Below are 22,016 nucleotides of genomic sequence, written 5' to 3'. Positions count from 1 at the left end.
ACCTAGCCCAAATCAAGACTCCCTTAAGGTCACAAATGACTGATACCCATCTAGAGGGTCAGCTGAAACTGTGGACTTCCCAGCTACAACCAAATATTCAGATGCTTTCCAACAAAAAGCAGACGCAACAAAGCCATTAAACGGTTAGTTAGGCCAGGAGCAGAGGCTCACTCCTGTAATACTAGCACTATGGGAGGCCGAGGCGGGAGGATAACTTAAAGTCAGGAGTTCGAGACCAGCCTGAGCAAGAGCAAGAACCCTGTCTCTACAAAAAAATAGAAAAAATTAGCCAGGTGTGATGGTGCACGCCTGTAGTCCCAGCTACTCAGGAGGCTGAGGCAGGAGGATCACTTGAGCCCAGGAGTTTGAGGTTGCTGTGAGCTCGGCTGACACCATGGCACTCTAGCCTGGGTAACAGAGACTCTAACTCAAAAAAAAAAAAAAAGTTAGTTAACTTTAAAATTAACAAATAATTTTCATTTTTTGAAATTATTAAGTACAGAGTATTAATAGTTAGATTTTTACAAATTACTGTACGTTTTTAAGTAAAACTAATTGCAGTTTCTTGAATGCAGCCTTATTTGATCACATCTAAATTAATACAGTTTTCCAACATGACAATGTTCCCCACCCTTGGCATAAGGGAATGGCTGAGTGCTAAATAATTCTGGATGCAAGAGGTGACCTTGCAGATTCAGGAAGGCAGCCCCAGCCTCTAGCTTCTCCTTACCTCTATCTCGCTCTCCTGGTGGAAGCCCTGCAGTTTTTTTAATTCCACATTGAGCTTTTTCATCCTCTCCTCATAAGCAATGATTTCGTCTTCCAGCTGACATTTCTTCTCTTGGGTCTGTGTCAAGCTTCGTTGCATGTTCTTTGTCTCCGAGGTGGCATGATTGAGCTTTCGGTAAAGACAAAGGGATGAGAGTGGCCCAGACCCCTTTGGGCCTGGCTAGTGAGTCCTGAATGGAGAAGGGTTCCAGTCCCTCCCTGCCCTCTGCCCAGGGTGGCACATACGATCACCTTGCCTAGTGTCCCAGAGAGGGGTGGGAAGTGACAGTGGTTGGTTTTCTGTACCTCTCTTTTGCTCCCCACTCCTCCCCCATTCCTTCTCTCTCCAGTCACATGAATTGATCAGCCAGGCACAATTAGCACAGGATGGGCATGAACTTCCCTGACAATCCAGGCTTTGGGAAAACCTTGCTTCTGAGCTACCCATGGACAGAGAGACTTGTTAGATTTGGCCTTCATCTTCCCCCCGGCCCCCCAAAGCTTCACTAAGGGGAAGCAGACCTCCTCTGGACAGACATCTCAGCCCATGCAAGGGTTTGAGGCAGCCCTGATGATGGCTCCTGCGCCTCTCATGCTACCCTGACATTTCTTTGCCCTAAACAGCCCTGGAGACGAGAGGGTGTGGCCTCACCTTCTCGAGGGCTTGTGCCAGGTCATCTTGGCAGGCAACTGACTTCCGGGACAAGGCTTCATAGGTTTCTTTGGCGACCATGGTCTGGAGACAGTGCTTCTCCTTCTGCAGAGCCTTGTCCACCTGGGCCTCCAGATTCCGTATGGACTCCTTATGAAGGGTTATCTTTAGTGGGGAGAACATCACTGTCAGGCCTCCAGCTCACGGCCACACAGGCATTCTCTGTGACTACAAGAAATGGACAAGAGCTGGGCTCTCTTCTCCCTGTAATAACCTGCAGGGCAGTCTGTGATCATGCCCACATCTTCACCTCCCTGTTGTGAAAGGTAGAACTGTCTTTCCAGGCCCTTCTGCACCTTTCCACCCACATTTCACCTTCTAGTTAGCACATCTGCAAGTACCAGGAATATCGGAAGTCACTTTCACGGACTCCGCAGCCTTTGATAAAGATCTGGAATCCAATTCTAGGTTAGTAGACATGATACAATGTTTCCTCTATGTTTTATGCCTCTTAGTTCCTGACATCATTCACTAGACTTGACGGGCCATGAAAGCAGGACTGTGTGTTTTGTTCACTGCCGTATCCCCATCACTATAGTTCAGGGTGCTCAGTAAATGCTAAATAATGTTTTTGTTTTGAGTGAGTGAAATACTGCTTTGTTTGGAGTTAGGGATCAATTGAACACATAGTTCTGGTAGAAGTGTGTTTAAATTTGTGTTTTCCTCTAGTAGTGAGTATACATGGTATAGTCAAAAGGGAGTTGAGAATTGTAGTCAGAAAATCAGGGTTGGGGTGGGGAAGGGAGGGATATATACCTACATGATGGGTGCAATGCGCACGACCTGGGGAACAGACACGCCTGGAGCTCTGACTTGGGGGGAAAGGCGGTACAGGAGCAACGTATGTAACCTGCAATTCTGTATCCCCCATAACAAGATGAAATAAAAAAAAAAAAAAAAAAGAAAATCAGGGTTGAGGTCCAGGTTCTATCATTTACTTATTTCTCTGGCCTCAGTTTCTGCTTCTACAAATTAGGCTAATTTCAACTGTTTCTTTTACAGAGTTTTTGTGATGATCAAATGAATGATGTATATAAAAAGGGCTTTGTAAGGTGTGAGTCACGATACGACTGTGAGTTATTATCATGAACATGAAGAGCAATTAGCCATCTTCCTATATTAAATACAGGACAGAGATCTGCTTCTAAGTCTGGAAGCAGGAGGGAGACCTTAGAAATTCATATGTCTGCCTTTTGTTCTCTGGTATGCTATTTAATAGTACACCTGCATCCTAACTTGGCCATACATAAAGAAATGCATTCTTTTGGGTTTTCTTGCTTTATTTGCAATAACTACTCAGTGCTTGAAGTTTATTACTCTTTCAAATGGAATTTTGAGTATCATTGGCCCTGGAAATTAGTGAGATGAAAAGTGTTAGATTAGACTTCTGACCCTATATTTTATATGCCCTGCTGGTGAAGCTATTCCTAAAGATGAAATAATTTGGTCTTCTGGAAATAGAAGTGAATCTTTTCTGGGGATTTCTGACACACATGGAGTTGGCTGGGTCTGCCCAGTAAACCAGGGGAGTCATTGGAGAAACGACAATTCACTGTAAGTGCTTGATAAGTGGTGGCTGAACTGAGAAATGTCACCATGGAAGTGAGATACTACAACTAAGGATGGTGAAAAAAAAAAAAAAATCACTATCTTCCAGAAAAAATGGAAGCTTTATTTTAGATTTCTCTAACATGAGTGGTTTAACTTGGAGAAAGATACTAAAAGATATAGACATATGTAAATTACAGAATCAAGGAGTTCTACAAAAAGATCTACTCTCTCCCCTGCTAAAAGTATTAGGTCTTGATGGTTTGATAGGTGGATTCCATTAAGTCATCCTCGATTCCTTGTCTTCTCCAACATTCATTCCATCAGATTGACTGGTCAATTCTACTGCCAAAACAATGCTGAATTCGTTTCCTTGCTTCTGCACCGGCACCACGCTATCCTGGACAGCAATAGCATCCAAACTTGTTTCCTCACTTCCACACCTACCCCTCTCTCCAATCTATTTCTACACATTAGTCAAAGTTATATTTTGAAAACTTAGATCAAACTGTCTCCTCTCTTCCTTTAAAGAATTCCCATCAATGCCTTTCCATTGCTCTTTGAATAAAACCCCAATTTCTTAACAGAAGCCACAATGTCTGCCCCTGCTTATCTTTTTAATTTCAATATGTGTACATATTTTTATTTTAGGTTATTATGTATGAAATGTCAGATTTCCTTAAGTACTTAGTTGACAGTTGATATCTTTCACATTTCACTTTGATACGTCTTGTTTTATTTTTATTGTGAAGGTACATCCTCATTCTTTCAAAGGCATGGTTTGGCTTGTGATTATCTTTCAAATTTTTTTAGAGAAATTTTTGTGAAACCATGATAAGTCAAAAATTCGTGTTATTTCTGAATATGAGTTCCATTGTGGAACCAATGCAGCATAGATAGCTCAAAATACCAACAAAGTGTTTGGGAAGGATGTGGCTAATGAATGCTGGGTATGTTGATGGTTTGAGAAGTTCCATTTTGGTGATTTTAATCTTGAAAAGTAGCCACCTGGATGACCTGAGACCAAGGTGTATAATGATGAGCTGAAAGCTGTAGTGGAAGCGAATCCATCTCAACCTACGTGTGAATTAGCGAAGTTTGAGGTTCCTATTCCAACATTGGACCATTTTAAACAAACCAGCATGATAAAGAAGCTGGATAGATAGATGGTTTCTGCATGAATTAAACAAGTGAGCATCAGAAGAGAAATCGTCTCGAAGCTTGCCTTCTTTGCTGTCATGACATAAAAGAGAACCATTTCTACACCATATTGTTACGTGTGATGAAAAATGGATTCTTGTTGACAATTGCCAAGTGTTCAGCAAAATGGTTGGATAAAGATGAAGTGCTGAAACAGTCCAAAACCAAATATTCATCAAAAAAGCTAATGGTATCTGTTTGGTGGTCCAGTGCTGGTATTATCCACTATAGCTTCATGAAACCTGGTCAGTCAATTACAGCGATGTCTACTGCAACCGATTCGATGAAACAATGAGGAAGCTTGCAATTAAGCAGCTGAGATTGGTCAATAGAGACAGGCTGATCCTCTTGCAAGACAACACTTGACAACATGTCACACAAACAATGCTGCTCAAACTACAGAGGCCAGAATTGGAAACTCTCTGTCATCCACCATACTCACCAGACCTTGCACCAACTGACTACCACTTCTTACAGGCTTTGGACCACTTCTTGCAAGGAAAACTATTCAATTCTCAAGAAGCTGTGGAAAACACCTTTCACAATTTCATCACCACTCACTCTCCAGGCTTCTTCGCTGCTGGCATAAATACGCTACCATTAAGATGGCAAAACTATTGATAGTTTAGGTGCATATTTTGATTAATTGTACTGCTTCTTGTTTGAGATATAATAAACTAAAATTTTGAATCCATATTGGACATTTCATATTTAATGACCTAATATATCAATATCTCTCTTGATCAATACATTTCAGTCATACTGGCCTTATTTCACCTCTTAGAATGTACCAAGTATTGTATTAAAAGAATGATACATGATGCAGAATCAGGACTCATGCTAAAAATGCAAGGATTAATTAATTAATTAAACATTTTAAATTATTACTTTAAAATTTCTGCCCTTCCACAATTAATTTTATTCACCACATTATTGATTGATTCAAGGAGAAAGATGATATAATCATATCAATGGTTTCCTTAAAAAAAAAAGCATTTGATAAAATTCAACATCCATGCTGATGAAACTCTTAGCAACTGAGGAATTGAAGAAACTTGATAAAGGATAGCAACAAGAAACCTATGGGGAACGTCGTACTGAAATAGATACATTCCACTAAAGTTAAGAGCAAGAAAAAGATGCCTGCGAACACTACTGTTGTTGGAAATCACACTGTAGGTACTTTCCAGTGAAATAAGGCAAGAAATATAAATAAATATAAATATTGCAAATAAATATTTAGAAAACTGTTGTTGTTTGCAAATGATATAATCATCTACTTTAAAAATCTATGAGAAGCAACGAAAAAACTATCACAACTTATAAAAGAGTTCAATAAAATGTCCAAATACAGAATGAATATATTAAAAAGAAATAAAAATAAATGATCTGGGCATGGTAGTGTGCACCTGTAGTCCTATCTACTTGGGAGGCTGAGGCAAGAGCATTGCTTGAGCCCAAGAGTTTGAGACCAGCCAGGGCAACATAGCAAGACCCTGTCCCCCCACCAAAAAAAAAAAAAGCACTTTCTTGTTATCTACAATAATTAATTATAAAATATAGTGGGAAAATATTCTAGAATCAAAGAGATGGAAAAGATCTCAAGATATATTGCCTTGATTTCAAATGGGAAATTAAAAATTAAAATATGGAATATTGAATAAAGGAAGGGCATTCTAGAAAGCAAAACTAAGCCTCTTTCTAATGACTGTTTCAATTAATTCAGTAAGTTTATCACATGTGGGATATGCTTTTAAAAAGTTGAATATGCTCACACACACAAAAAAATCCCTCTAGCTTTTTGATTCCCATTAAAGGAATTCAGAAGTTAATGCTTTTACTTCCACATGTACATGTCATCTTTCTTTTGGAAAACATGACAAGAAGCCTATATTAAATACTTAGGCAGAATCCCTTATATTCAGGAAGGTTCCTTAGGGATCTGAGTGACTCAGACCTCAACTCTGGATCATATTAAAGGTGAGATTTATGTCACTGGAAGACAAAACTCCAGAAACATCAGTATCTTAGACCTGTGCTATATAATACGGTAGCCACTAGCTGAATGAGGCTATTTACATTTAAATAAACTCAAAATTAGTTAATGTTAATTAAAATTATAAATTCAGCTCCCCAGTTATACTAAGCCATATTCCAAGCACTCAATGGCCACACGTGGCTAGTGGCTGGAGTATTGGCAGCTCAGACATACAACTCTTCCATCATCACAGAAAGTTCTATTGGGCAGTGCAATTCTTACATTTATAATAGACTTACCATTTTAAGATTTAAAAAAAATATTATGATAGAATAATTGCTGCTTGGTCTTTCCTTTGTAACCCAAGAGACCATCTACCAAGGTGCTATCGTTTTTCTTGCCCAGAAAGAGGGACTGTATTTAGTTGAGGGAAGTGTCACTGCTCATGAACAAGGAGCAAGGGAATAGGTGTTAGAGCTGATGGTTCAGGTTCAACACTGCTTCATCTCATCACTTACTGGTCAGCGACTTTGGGCCTCAGCCTTTCTTTCATCTCTGATGCATGTCTTGTTGGGAGTAAAGCAGGTGGCAGAAATGTGAAGAGCTTAGGTAGGCAATAAATAAATGATGACTAAATTCAAGCATAGTGCCTAGCATGTGTGCCAGGCCATTTACTCCTTTCTGTCTTTTCATTTGTGTAATGAAACATAACTGTGTCCCCTCCTGTCCCCTTTGTGTGCTTCGTGACAAGTTTTGGAAGTGTTCCCTAGCAAATTGCCCCCAAAATGGAATTCAGTTAACTCTGGTCTAAAGGGCAACATCGTAAGACTTGATGCCAATGCCCAAATAGTTTGGAGACTCCACCAGCTATAAAATAAAACCTTCCACATATAGAAGACACATTTCTTTGGCTTAGCAACCAGGTGCTAAAGGGTTATCCCGCTTTACGGAAAGAAGGGGGGCTGCAGATACCACAGAATGCACAGTTGGCTGAGCAGTCAGTCGCATTTCTGTGGTGGAGGAGGGATAGGTATAGATTTCTGGTTAAGGGTCACAGGGTTCAAGTTCCTCACCTTCATGGAGTTCCTATCTACTGACCTCTTTATTCAGCTCTTGGACGACTTGCTGACTGGCACTGTATTTGCTGAGAGTGGTTTCCAGTTGTGTAGAACAATGCATTAACTCTGCTCGGACATTCTCATTTTCGTCCTCCAGCTTTCTTGTATTCTCCTTCCACTGTTCCCCATCAAGGAATAAAGCCCAGGAAAGAGGTGTTAACCTGAGACTACTATAAAATCTCCACTCCTCCTTCCTGCACCCACAGCAGCTCCCTGCTCCACCCCACGGTGTCCTGGGCCTTCTCACTTTCCTCCTCACTGGCCCTTGCTGCCTTCCCTCCCTTCTTTCCTGAGGTCTGAGCACCCAGGCCTCTGCCTTCCTCGAGGCTCACCTAGCTTCATTCACATCTGGCCCTGGACTCATAACCCTGACTCTTCCCAGATTTTCCTTCTCACCGACTTTTCTTTCTTTTTTGTTTCCTGTCGCAAAGCTTCAAGTTCTTCCTCCAGCAACTTCTCCTGTTCTTTGCTCTTTTTCAATTGTTCCCGTTTCTCCTCCAGTAACTTTTTTTCATCCTGAAGCTCCTCTTCCAACTTGGTTTTGAGGCAGGATAGCTCCTTGTGCTGAGAAAATAAAGAGTGGGCTGGAAGACAGTCTTAGACTACACTATATCTGGGGAAAAATAATCCAGACAATTGCACACAGGGAAGGCTGAAATAAACATGAGGACAATTCCTTAATTATATAGCATATGCAATAAAAAATTTTCTTCTGATGTTTGTAATATTTTTCCTTGTTCAGTTAGATATACCAATTTATTTTATTTATAGATCTAATTCTCACAGCATTGGCCTTCTCTCCTACATACTCATCAAATCTTTCCACGTAAAAACTTCTTTGAATAAAGTTTTAAAAAAATCTCAGAAAAGCACAAAAAGAATAATTCAGATATCAAAGACTTTAAATTGACTGACAAGAATAGCTTTTGAGTCCTAGAAAGAACAACATTGTCTTTTGATTACTTTTAAGCTTAACCCTGAAAATACTTATTATTGGTCACAGAAACTGGTGCAGAGTAGCTGGCTTAGTATCCTAACACAAATACTAGACAACTAGTTTGCATAGATTAGTGATGACATTGTCCACCAATATGTTTAATATATTTCATCTTAAGCAGAGCAAACACTTGAGCTGTCTGCCTACTTGCCCTTCCTACCTGGTGCTGGATTTTTTTGATATGATCTAGCAGTTCATTTATTTTCACATCCTGCTCAGCTGCTGTCTTCTGAAGCTGCTTCTTTTCCTTGTCTGAATTTTCAAGCTTCCTCAGGGCCTCCGAGAGTTCTGATGACAACTCCTCTATCCGTTTCCTAAAGCAAAATGACATAAAGAGGAAGATGGACTTCAGTGCCTGTGTTGATGGATTGTGGAGCTGGCCCCACAGGGAGTCCTTGCTGTCCCACTCCTGGTTCTGGCTGGCTCACAAGGGAGGTTCTGGCTGGCTCACCCCTCTGGAGGTGAGTTTGAAGTACCTGGACAATGCTTTTTCCTCTTCAGCCATCGAGGACTCCTTCTGCAGCTTCTGAATTTCTTTCTGCAGTTCCTGGATGGTGTCTGCCTTCTGCTTGTCCTGGAAAATGCAATGCTGCAGTTTCCTCTGGGCATCCTCCAGGTTCTTCTCTGCCAGCATGGCCTCATCTTTATATTGGGCTACTTGCTGAGCTGTGGAAGCCAGGGGACGGGGCACATCCGTGTAAGAAGGGAGGATGTGTAAAGACCAGACTCTCACATCAGCCTGGTTGCAGAGTCTGTTCGCCCATTTTGTGGCCTACTTCAATTCCCAACCTGTCCTTATTTCTCTCCATTTCATTATCAGTCGTAAGGAGCTCTATTAAATTATCTGTCTTCACCTACCCCTCAGCTGTGGACTCTTTCTGGATTAAAATTAAACAGATTGATGGAAATTGCTCAGTATCTCCTGTGTGACTCTTACGGTCATTAGAGACAAATCCCGACCCTCATGGAGTTTAGAGTCTGACAAGAGAGCTGTAACCAGCTCACCTGCTATTGAGAACGGTGCCATGTTAAATTCGCACCGACTATGAGCTCAGGAAGAGAGATCAGTGTCGGGTAGAGCACTTGGAGATGGACTTGTGGAGGAACAGAAGTTGAGCTGGGCCTTAGAAGAAGCAGGTGGAAGGCAGTTCCAGGTGGGGGGACTGTTAGAACAAATGCATGGTGAAGGGAATGGAGGAGAGACCTATCCTCCACCCATGTGATTGGAAAGGGAAGTGGGAGGAATGGTGCACGAGAGAGTTGAGTATGGGGGTGGATTAGAGTGGGTTTCAGAGGACTTTGAAAGCCTGAGAGAAATGTTTAGACTTGATAGAGTGTGTTCTTGAGCAGGGACCTGACAAAAAGAAAAGTGTTTCAGGAAAAATGGAAAGCATTAGAATGGAGAAAGACTTCCAGAAATATCCTTTAGCCCATGCCCTTGCCTCCACTGGGTATAAGGGGATAGTACCCCAAATAAATTGTTCATTGGGGTTGCTTCACACCAAATATGCTCTCACAGCCTATGGTTTCTACTCTTGTTTCTACTTTAAACCTCACTCTCCTCTCATTCCCTTTTCCAAGTTTTCTAACCTGGGATACCAGAAGAAAGATGGTGCCTCTATGAAAATAACAACACACCTTGGAAGAATGAGGAGGAGGATGATTTTTTTTTTTTTTAAATAGGGAAGAGAATAGTTTCAGTTTTAGAAGTGTGGAATAAGAGAAGGTGGGTTGCCCAAGAGGAGTTAGTCTCTAAAGACAAGACTGACCACAGCTGCACAGTCAGCTCTGGGGCTCTTTGGAGTCTCCTGCAGAGAAAAGTAGCTACGAAGAGGAGGGGACCTCACCAAAGAATGTGGATAGAGGAAGAGGAGAAAAGGTGGAGTCTTAGGGGACTAACAGCTGAAGTCAGAGCAGGACAGAGGAAAGAAAACGATGGTGAGATCTGTGGAGGAATGAGGGACTCATCGTGTCTCCAAAGCTGAGAAATGAGGTTTGGGGTATGGGTGGCTAACAGCGTCAGGGAACGCAGCAATAAAAGAGGGTGAGGAAGGAAGCCAAGCTTTGGGTTTTCTTTTCAATTGATAAATAACTCATAGAAGATAAATTTTACCTCTTTAAAAGTACACAGTTCAGTGGGGTTTTATACTTATAAAGTTGTTACCACCATCACCAATATCTAATTCCAGAACATTTTCATCACCTCCAAAGAACCCTTGTACCCAAGGCAAGAAGTTATCGGTGATCTCTGAGAAAGCAGTCTCCATAGACGGGCAGGGACACAATCACAGGGCAAGCTGTGCAGAAGAGAACGTGTTTGGAGGCAGAAAGAGAGAGAGAGTTGAAAACCAGGGAAGGGAGAGGTGGATTGTGTGACAAAGGTCTTGGAGGAGACAGAGAGGAATGGGGTGCAAAGCAGCAAAGAACAGAATCTGCCTCCCTGGGGCCAGGAAGGGACAGGAGTCCATGTGAGACTGAGAGAATGGCGGGTGGTGGGGCTCAGTAGTTCACTTTCCCAGGCTATGTGTGGAAGCTCCAGAGAGGAGGTGAGCTTGCGGGGCAGTGCAGGAGTGCAAGAGGGCGATGGTTACCACCCTGAGATGCAGAAGTGAGACACTGGAGGGGGGCAGGGGAAGTGGCCATGTGGAGAGTGACGGCGGCTGCTCTAGCTCCGGGGGGAGTGTGGTGGGGACAGCGCCTGCTGGGGCCTCACCGGCCAGCCTCTGCTGCTGTTTGGCCTCTTCGAGACTTTCCTTCAGCTTCTGAACCTCAGCCCGCAGGGCCCCACACTCCACCTTGGACTTGTCCTGCTTAGACTCCTTGACGGTCATTTCGAGGTCTGTCATCATGCGCTGCTGCTTCTCCAGCTCTTTCTCCTTTCTCAGGAGGCAGTTCTGAACCTGCGTCAGTTTCTTCTCTAGCTCGTGCAGCATTTCGTCTTTCTCTTGGAGCAGCTGAGGAGAACAAAGTGGCCTTGTCTAAGCCACCGGCATCCCCTGCCTGGACATTGCAATAGCCTCCCACCTGCACTCCCTGCCTCCAGCCCTGCTCCCCTCAGGCTAGCCTCCATGCAGTCCTGAGAGGGGGTCTTTAAAAGCACAAGTCAACCTTTTTATGCCTCTCCTAAATCCCTCCACCGGCCTCCGTATCACTTAGAAAAAGGCCAAAGTCCTTAGAACCACCTCCTGGGATGCCCACGGTCTGGCCTCGCCTCTGGCCACTCCCACCCCTCTCTGCCTAAGCTGATCCCCTGGAACAATCCAAGCAGACTCCCGCCTTAGGGCCTTTGCAGTTGCAATGCCCTCTGCCTGCAGTATTCTTCAAGAACTTTGTCTGGGTTGCTTCCTCACTTCATTCAAATCTCTGCCCAAATGTCACCATCTCAGAGAGGTCTTCCCTGACCACCCTATGTAAAATAGCCACCAAGCTGTTTTAGGGATTTATCAGTACCTGTCATGAATGTATCAGTATTATGTTTTAATTTTGCTATTTGTTTACTGTTTTCCCATGCTAGAATGCAAGCTCCATGACAGTAGGGAAGTTGCACTTTTGTTGTATTTTCAGTGCCTAGAACAGTGCTTAGCATATTGTTAAATGCTCACAAATATTTGTTGAAAGAATATGGGAATGCCTCGAAGCTGTTTATCCAGACTCCTTATCATCTGTCCAAATGCCTCTGTTTGGACTGGTGGCTCTATCTCTTCCATATCTTGAAACAGAAGGTTTTAATGACTAGCCAGTGAATCAGCTGGATATTTTTAATAGCTCTGATAAAAGTTCAGAGTTGGAATAGTACTGACTACAAAAGCTTGCATTGGTTTCACAACCTTTCTGTTCTTGGTTCCATTTCTAGGCTTTTCCAGGAACTTGATTTATGTTGGCAACTACAGATCTTCCAGGGCATAGCTCTGTTAATATTTTTAAACTGCCTGATTTACATATTCATAAGATAATCATAATTTTTAAGCAGTGAAATTCACTTGAAATTCTCAATAAGGCTACATATTATTTTACAGCATTTCCTTCCACTATTGAGCATAAAAATAGTGGAAGAGAACAATGCAAGTGGGCTCCCAACTCTCCTGCTACCTTGCAGGGCTAGGGAAGAACCTTTCTTACAGAGTCTGCATAATCAGACTCATTTATTATGTGCTATGAGAAACACCAAAGAAGTGCTCAGAATTGTGTCTGGGCCGGAGGAGCCCACAGTCTCATTGTGCGTGTGCTGAGGCCTCCAAAGCAATCGCGGTGGATAGAAAAAGGCAGATCCAGTCTGTGCCAGGGCACGGCCTCACATCTGCCCTGCTGGCAGCTCCCGACCAGAGGGTTCCTCACCTTACCTTGTCTTTCTTCAAAGAGAGCTTCTGGATCTCGGTGAACTGCAGCTGCTGCTCCTGCAGCCGGCATTGCAGGATGGCAGCCTCCTTATCCTTCCTCTCTACGTGGGCAGACGTCTCCTCTCGCAGCCCGTGCAGGTCCAGCTCCAGCTTCATCATGTCTGCAGCGGGATGAGACAGTGCGGCTCCCTCAGAGGAGGGCACGGCTTCCTCCTGCCTCCCCGGCTGCAGCCCACAGCCCCGGGTTACCCTTCATGATGTTTTTCTTCTGTTCCGACACGGCCTCCAGCTCCATGCGCAGGTCCTTCACCAGGTTCTGGTACTCCTCCACGTGCAGGCACTGGCTGTCCTTCTGCTCCTGCAAGTGCTTCAGTATCTGGCAGAGGGAAGAAGAGCAGGGCAGGAGGAGGACGTGGGGGGAGAATGCTTTCTACAGTGCCCCATGTCCAGAACAGGGCAGGAGGTGGAGGCAGAAGGTAGAGCAGTGGTTGCTGGAGGTGGGGGAGAGCTGCAGGGAGTGACTGCTATTGGGTACTGGGTTTCTTCTGGGGAGACAAAAATGTTCTGGAATTAGATAGTGGTGACGGTTGCCCAATCTTGTGAATACAGTAAAAGCCAATGGTGAATTTTATGGTTTGTCGATTACATCTTGATTTAAAACATTTTTTAAGAAACACAAGAATAGTAAATAAAAGGGTACGGCAGACTTCTCACGCTCACACAGAATGTGCACAAAAGAAGCCACTACTTCCTCCCTGGGACAGCATCTACTGTGTGCCTGGCACTGTCCCAAGGTGCTAGGGACAGTGGAGCAGAGGATACAGGCACCAATCCCTGCCTTGTGGAGCTGATCTTCTAGTAGGGTGAGATCAAGAGCATAAGAAGTAGTGAGTTGTAGAAAATGCTAAGAGTTGATACGCACTAGAGGGGAAACTGAAAAGCAAAGGGGAATGGGGGTGCTTGGGGTAGGGGTGTTGCAATTTTAAGTAGGAGGAGGGGTTGGCCTCCCTGAGAAGGTGGCCTCTGAACAGGGACTTACTGGAGGTGAGGGAGTGAGCCATGGTGTAGGTATCTGAGGGAAGAGCTTTGCAGGCAGAGGGACTGGCCACAGACAAGGCCCTGTGGTTAACCACACAGAGGAGGCCAGTGTGGTTAGAACAGAGCGAGCAATGGGGACAGCAGGAGACGAGGTGAGGGAGTTAGTGGGTGGTCACATCATGTGGGGCTTGCAGTCCGTCTGCAAGAACTTTGGTTTCTACCCTGAAGGAGAGGGGAATGCTCTTCTAACCAAGAGAAGGCAGGAACACATGGCTGAGGAAGAACAGTTAGTTGCCTGGGCATCAGGGATGCCAGGAAGAGTCATTTGTGTGACTTCAGAGTTGCCAGGAGGGAGGGCCACAGCATGGAGCCAGGAGGTGGCAGCTGGAGACATCCAGGGCAGTCACCGTAGGACCCAAGTGGGCACTGCAGGGACTCCAAGGCCCACACTGTGCCGTGACAGCTGAGGGGAGGAGAGGACTGCTGGAAGGAACTGACATGGATCATTCTCATTCCTGGTAGAACCTCCAGGGAGCATGAAGGCTTTGGATAGGAAATATAAAATGGTGGGGGAAGGCGTATTTGGTTTCCTGGGGAAGTCTGTATCATTTCAAAAAAAATGGAGTGCTATAAGATTTTGCTGTAGGTCAGGGTGTGAACAACATGGAACTGACCTTTAAAATAAGTATTGACAGATATCCAAGGAGAAACTACAAAGTTCAATATCGATCCCTCATTCATCCAACTTTCCGGCACTGGAAAGTCCTAGAAAGAGAAGAGTCTTCTCCTCCCTTGCTAGAGGACCCCTTGGGGAGCTTACCCATGTTGTTTCCTCTCTCTGCTACCCGCCACCCACATTTCAGCATCCCACCTTGGGGTGTGCAGGCATGCTGTCACCTGCCCACAGCATGGTCTCACATGGCTGGCTTTGCCATGTACCTCAAGTTCCAGCACCACTGATTTAAGACAGGACCTCACCTAGGAGGACATCTGGCTGAGTTTGGACTATTGGTTCATCAAATCTTGCTATATGTTTACATGGTTTAATTGCTTTTCATTATTAGAATGAACTTTTGATAATGTTTTGAATTTTACAAACACAATTTTTAAAAAAGGAACGAATTTGGATTAATAATCTTTCCTGAATTTGCTACTTTTGAACTCCAGCCAGATGCCTGAAGGCTGGATAGTCCTTTTGAATCTTGTTCAAAAGGACTTGTTTTAGGTGTACTGCCTTGTTTGGGTGTACTGCTGTCAGTGGGGTAAGAGGTGCAATTCCACAGCCTAAGCTGCCTCAGTCTTTGGGGCTTGGCATACATTATACACAGTATCCTTGTGGCAGGGCCCACCAAGGCCACACAAATATAAAATAAAATACAAACTATAATATAAAAATAAAAAATAAAGAGGAAAACCCAGAATCACACTCAGCTCAGCCTGATCCCACCAGGCACAAATAAGCAAATTTTCCCACCTTTTTGATGTCTTCACAATCGTCTGAGGAGCTGGGAGGATGTCTATGGGTAGCTTTATACGAAGCAAAGTCTGTTCGTAATTTTATCAAAGTCTCTTCACGGTCCAGAACCTGCAAATGAGCGTAGGTCAGTTATGCTGAATGATCAATGTAATGTGCTTATTGCTGTTACGATTACTGCAGACCGTTGCTTTCTGCAGCATAAGTTTGTTGCAGAATTGTGTAATTCATCATGCACTTCCTGTGGGCTTGGTAGGGAGAAGGAATTATGCTCTCAATCTCGTATCAAGGTTCTTTAAGGCATAAAGACTGATTTGTCTCAAGTTCATCAATGGGCACATTTTGGACTCTCCCCTGAACCTCTGTGTGGTCCCCTTTACGAGGCAGAGGAAGGTTCTTCAGAGGCTTTGATGGAGGGACGTCTCTAATCTATCAGAGGACAGGATTCAAAGTTTGAGAATTAAAGAAGGAAGTTTCTTATGCAGTGGGGGTGTGTGTACTTTTGTCTAGAAAGTTAAAAAAACCATGAAATTTTTGTTTCAATTTTATGCTTTTTTGAATTGGGTGAAAATAATTTAAACAAAACCCAAGCACGGAAAATAAGTAAAAACTTCCTCTTCACTTATTCTCTCCTCTTTCACTTCCACTGGGGGAGGGAGGACACTATTGAAAATTTACATTCTGTACTTAACATTATCATCAGAGATTCTAAAAAGCGAAAGTGGGACCGAATTATACACAGGATTCTGCAACTTCATCTCAACAATACGTCATAATCCTTCTTCCATATAGCTCTTACACATTTGTTTAGTCCTTTTTACTGGATGCATAGTATTTCATGGTATGGATTATCTCCTTGGTCATTTCTCTTAATCTCTTCAACCATCTCCCTACTGATGGGAAATTAGGTGGTTGTGTGAAAGATTTTAAGGCTCTTTAGAATCCTGAACTTAATGTGGCTCGGGAGATGCACACCTTGGGGAGTATGAACAAAGGTGGGGCAAGTATGTATCAGACAACTGAGGAGTCTTGGTGAAAGAGATTAATTTAGGTGACTATTCTCCCTCCTTTCTTTCCTCGTGGCTTTATTGTAGGTGTCTCAGAAAAACGTTCTAGAAGAAGGCACTTACCAAAGCGTTACTGCAGGCTAGCTTATTTCGAAGTTCCTGGATTAGATCATCCTGTTCAGAGACCTTTTGCCAGACTTCAGAGAGTCGTTTCAGGGTCTCCTGATGCTCTTGAATCATGCAGGAAGAAGTGTATATACGTACCTTTGAATGATCACCCTTGTTCTCAGGCTCCTGGGATATTTAAAAATAAAAGGTTGCTCTTATTTATAATTTGTGAGTTAACTTCAGAATTCCATGAGCATGGAAAATCTCTAGACCTATATTCTAAAAGTATATGTTCATCTATGGGAATTATAGTTTCCTTAGCAAGAGAAAAAATATTAACTAATGCATACACATGGTAAAAAGTCCAAACAGTTCACAAGAGGATACACTGAAAAGTTAAGTTTTCCTCCATCCTAACTCTCTATGACTCAGATCCCTCCTCCTTGACAGCTCCTGCTACCGATTTTTTGGGTATCCTTCCAGAGATATTTTATGCATATTTGTGTATATGCATATAACCCCCACTTTTTTCCTCACACAAATGAGAGTCTTCTACACACTATTCTAAATATTGTGTTCTCACATGACAGTTTATTTATTTTCCATATTGTTACTTGTTGAACTATCTTATTCCTCTTTTAAAATTAATTTCAAATTACACAAGTAATCATGTCTGTATTATCCTTCTAAAACATTGCAACATTATAGGCCAATCTAAGTTTTTCTTTGACTCTCACCCTCTAATCTTATACTCTCTCTTCATTTCAGAAATGAAAATCTGTGCCTATCCTTCTAGAACTTTATATTATATTTACAAAACATAAATGAACCTGTACAACATAGATTATGTTGCCTTTTTAAACCCTAAAAATAGATTTTTTTTTTTTACTCAACAAGATGTCTTAGAGATTTATCTATGTTAGTATATGTGCTTCCATCTTGTTCTTTTAAATTGCTTTTAAATGTGTTTATCCAGTTTTCTACTGATGGAAATATAGGTTGTTTCTAGGTTTTTTTCTGAACTGAAGCTGAAATGAATACTTTTACATGTAAATCTTTGAGTACCTATTCTGGTATATGTGTAGAGTAAATTCACAGAAGTAGGACTACTAGGCTATATTTAAAACTTGGGTAAATATTGTACAATTGTCCTTCAAGGAAATTGTACCACTTGATACTCTCATCAACAGTATCAAAACAGTGTTTTTTAGAACTATGTCTTTTGTTTTTTTTCTTTAAATGCCTGTCCCCTATGTCCTCTGAAATCATGCATGAAGATTACTGCCCTCACATTGGTCTGCACTAATAATTGGGAGAACTGATGCACATAGTAAAAAAAAGCAAAGAGTTCTAATTGTCTCCCCAACCGGGCTTTTTTGGGTAAAGTTAGAAATAGTTCCTGTGCACTGAGCATGAAAGCTACCCATGAGTAAGCTGTAAGAAAGTCAGTCAGAAACCCAAAACTGACCATAAATAATGTTCACATGGATAATTTGGTGTATAAGAGGGCAAAGGAATGGAAAACATAATAGAAAAATTAAAAAGGGAGAAGATACCTTTTTAAGAAGATTCCAGGTTCCAATATCTTCTTAATATTTAATACTATGGGATGAAAAATGGAAATTAATTTAAAAGTAATAAAAGAAAAATTCTCTGAAGTGAGGAAAAATGTAGATCTTCAGATTAAAAGGTTGATTAAGTGTTGAGAGGCTTAATGAAAAATAAACTAAAAACACCCTAAGCCTAAAAACCTTCAAAGTTCAAAGATAAAATAGGTGATCTACAAAAAATGAGAAACAGATTGACATCTAACAATGCACCTTTAATACTGGGTGGTACAAGAAAATGCAGCAATATCTTCAAAGACCTAAGGGAAGATGCTTTTGGAAGTTTGTATAATACATCCAGCCAAACCGGCATTCAAAAATGATTCAAGGCTTATTCAAAATAAACCTGGTTCAGACATGGAAATACTGAGAAATTTTGCACCCACAACTGTTTCTGAAAGAATTAAGAAGGAAATATTACAGCAAAAGGAAAAGTCCAAGAATGCAGAAGAGGTGAAGGAGACTGCTGAGCACAGTAATGAGTAACAGTTGAGTTTATTTGTAATATGAAAGAAATAGACATTTTCTATGTTATAGAAACAGTTTCAGAGATTTTTTTTTAAAAAGCAAAAAGCTTTCCAACTCATTATGTTAGGATAGCATAATCCAGACATCAGTATGAGATGAGAGGGCAAAAATTTCAGCTGTCAAACTAATCTAATTTCTAAAAATAGATGCAAAAAATAAAATTTTAACAAATTCAGCATAGCAGTTTATTAAAATAATAATATATCATTATCAAGTAGGGTTTATTCCAGGAACATAAGGATTATTCTATATATGAAAATCTATTAATACAATTCACTTCCTTAAAGGATAGATGCTAATAAAAACATCTGATAAAATTTGACATTCATTCCTGATATAAATCCTTGATAAGCTAGATATAGACAGTCATATCTTCTATTTGAAAAAGGATATTAACAAGAAGACAACAACAGGCATTACACTTACTGGTGAAATACTAGAAACAGTTCCTTTAAAGTGAGGACCAAGGCAAAGATGCTACTGTTCTACATGACTCTGGAGGTTCTGGTTAATGTGATAGGATGAAAAATAAGTTGTATACATTTTCAAAGGGAAAGCAATTTAGACAAACCCAAGATGTTGAACTGAAAAGCTGATAAGAGAACTCAGTAAGGTAGCAGGATAAGAGACAAGTTTTCCTATACATCAGTAATAATAAATAAAATCAAATATATAAACGATCCTATTAAAAACAATAACAACTAGACTATATCTAGGAATAAACTGAGCAAGAAATATGTGAGATCTATAAAGAAAACTGCAAGATCTTACTGAAGGACACATAAGAAAACGAATAAAAGTAGAAGCATGTCATGTTCCATAGGGCATGCATGCTAATTTCCCCCAAATTACTATATAATTTGAAAGGCAGTCAACCTAATTTTAAATTTCATCAAGAAGAGATATACAAAAATGGCCAAGGAAAAATTGAAAGTATAGAACAGTGAAGGAGGGCCTGCCCTAAAATGAGCTATCAAAACATGCTATCAGTTTAAGTCACTGAAGAATTCTGATACTGGTACAGAAACTGGCAAAAAGATCAAAAGAACACAGAGTCCAGAAAGAGCCACGTGTACAGAAGAATCAGTATGTGAGTTGGTACTTGAATCAGTGCAGAAAAGTTGGGATGTTCAATAAATGGTCTTGGGACCACTTGAGATCCATTTAGATAAACATAAAATTAGAGCTTTATCTCATAAATATCTATCTATATCTATATCTATCCATCTATATATATCTGGATGGACTAAAGATAAAAACATAAAAATGCAAATTTATAAAAGTGCTAAAAGAAAATATATGATAAACTTTTATAATATTGAAGATAGAGGTGGCCTTTCTAAGCAAGCCATAAAATCTAGAATTTATAAAGAAGGCCTGGCAGATTCAACTTCATAAAAATTAATATATTAAGAAGCTCCTATAAATCAATACAAAAAAGACTAACAACCCAGTAAAAAGTGAGTTAACAAGCAATTCACAAAACAGAAATCCGTATGACCGACATGCTTATGAACAGTGTTCAATACTTCATTGGTGTAGTGGGGACTGTGATGTGCCTCCCAGATCCCCCTCAGCAATGAAGGACTTACTGCCGAGAGTGCTGTTCTAAGATGGCTCTCAGCTGTCAGCACTTTTTGGGGACTGCCTGGTTTGAAGAACACTACTTTGCCCAAGGCCACACCTCTCCCTAGGGGCAGCCCACATCCCATAACTGATCAACATGGAGATTTACAGGCCAGCTCTCTTCCCCTCGATTTAGGACCCTGAAGGTTTATCCAGTCCCACAGCTCCCCAAGGGGTTGGCTGAGGCCTTTACTGAGACTGCATCACAGCTCAGCTTCTCCCTCTGCCCAACCCTGCTTCTTTCCCCTTCCTTTCACAGTTAATATTAAGAGCTCTCCCTAAAAATGTACTGCATACCAATCTATCTTAGAATCTGCTTCCTGGGGAACCCAACTTACAACTATTAGAACTAAAGAAAATGAAAACTATAATAACAAACCTTCCCTCCTCTGCTCACCAGTTTAGCACAACTTTAAAAGACTGGAAACATACAATGTGGGTGAGTGTGGGGAAATAAATTCTCTTTATTGTTGGTAAAAGCATAAACTGGTAGAACCTTTTTGGTATACAATTGAGAAGTATCTTTATACATTAAAAATAAGCATATCCTTTGACCTAGCAATCTCATTTCAGGAATTACTTCATGGAAATAAGGATGTTCATTACAGCTTGTTTGTAACAGAGAGAAAACAACAGCTCAATGGATGTGCAGCTATAATATAGCATACAAGGTAATAACTAAAAGAAATTGCTAAGATATGCATTTTAAAAGCAAGTTGTAAAACCACATTTATTATATGATCCATTTATGTAAAAAGAAAAGCCCTAACCATTTATCCATGTAACTGTATAGCAAAAGCCCCGGGAGGACTCCCAACACATTATTCAAGTGATTGCCTAGGGAGCGGAAAGTGGAGAGGAAGAGGCTGAAGGTGGGCTTTCATGTTTAATCTCCATATTTCTGTCTGGAGAGCTTATATAATTGTATTACGTGTGTAATTAAAAAATCGATTAAAAGAGGAAAGAAACAAATCCATGTTTGGGGGCTCTTATTTCCCACGCTTCATGGCTTTCTCCTCCTATTTGATCCTGAAGTCATGGTTTGCATGAGTCCTGTGACCTAGAAGAGCCTGCGCTGGACGCCCATGAGAACATGGAAGATGAGAGAGCTCATTTGGTAATTCCCTTTCTGACTTATATGAAGTGGTAGCTCTTTATATTAATTAAAGAGCCTCAAAATTGCTAAGGAACAATGTTATAAGAGATGCGAAAGCTGGAAGTTCAAAAGCTCAGAGGGCTACAAAATCCAGGGCAAGAAATGAGGTCTGGTTTAAGGTTTGGGTTTCTGGCGGGGGAGGCGGGGACTGTCAGAACGGCCACGTGGGAGCCTGTCTGCGTGCGGGCATGCCTGGACTGAATGGTCTGGTTTAAGTCCTACCTGACTGATGATCCCGCTGAGCTCACCCTCCAACATCTTCACCTGGCACTCCAGTAACTCGATGTTGCTCAGGGAAGTCTGGTATTTATCCCTGTAGAGGTTTAAGCTCCTTTCTAAGGAAACGATCTTGTCTCCGGCCAAGATCAGTTGCTCCTGTGCCAAGTGGAGCTTCTCCCCTGTGTTCTCATTATGATTTCCCATTTCCTCCTCATAGAGAATCACCTGTTAGTGTAGGAATGAAACCACACTGAGCCCATGGAAGCATCTAATGAGGAAAGAATATGGTTATAAGACCCCCTGCAGAGCAGTCTTATATCTAAATCAGAAACCCAGATGAACAGAACAGGGGCAGCAGAGATACCTAAACGCTGCAGTATGTAATACAAGGATATTAATGATTAGAAATAAAAAAAGATTGCCCTATTTAGAGGTAGGGTCCTTAAAGGCAGGGACCACATATATTTCCCATGCTGTCTGATATGTGGTAGGAACTCAGTAAATACCTGATAATTTATTAATAGGAATAGATTTGCATAGCTCCAAGGGCTTGAAATGCTAGTATTCTTTCTTTCCTAGGCATTCTCTAGAGGTC

At 41.5% G+C, this 22,016-nt stretch overlaps 1 protein-coding gene across 1 annotated transcript in view; it reads right to left on the bottom strand.

Annotated features, from left to right (window-relative positions):
• Positions 1-22,016, bottom strand: part of PMFBP1 (polyamine modulated factor 1 binding protein 1) — a 42,730-nt gene that overhangs the window by 6,748 nt on the left and 13,966 nt on the right. Inside the window, exons 5-16 of the mRNA XM_069456502.1 lie at positions 21,425-21,646; positions 16,301-16,471; positions 15,171-15,281; positions 12,908-13,034; positions 12,662-12,819; positions 11,035-11,275; positions 8,798-8,987; positions 8,482-8,635; positions 7,721-7,888; positions 7,305-7,442; positions 1,421-1,585; positions 731-898 (exon numbers count right to left, since the gene is read on the bottom strand). Coding sequence (XP_069312603.1) covers positions 731-898; positions 1,421-1,585; positions 7,305-7,442; positions 7,721-7,888; positions 8,482-8,635; positions 8,798-8,987; positions 11,035-11,275; positions 12,662-12,819; positions 12,908-13,034; positions 15,171-15,281; positions 16,301-16,471; positions 21,425-21,646 — 2,013 coding nt within the window. The remainder of the gene's footprint in view (positions 1-730; positions 899-1,420; positions 1,586-7,304; positions 7,443-7,720; positions 7,889-8,481; positions 8,636-8,797; positions 8,988-11,034; positions 11,276-12,661; positions 12,820-12,907; positions 13,035-15,170; positions 15,282-16,300; positions 16,472-21,424; positions 21,647-22,016) is intronic.

Source organism: Eulemur rufifrons, chromosome 23, assembly GCF_041146395.1.
Source record: "Eulemur rufifrons isolate Redbay chromosome 23, OSU_ERuf_1, whole genome shotgun sequence".
NCBI lineage: Eukaryota > Metazoa > Chordata > Mammalia > Primates > Lemuridae > Eulemur > Eulemur rufifrons.
The sequence above is the reverse complement of the archived record's forward strand: the minus strand, read 5'-3'. Positions and strand labels throughout refer to the sequence as shown.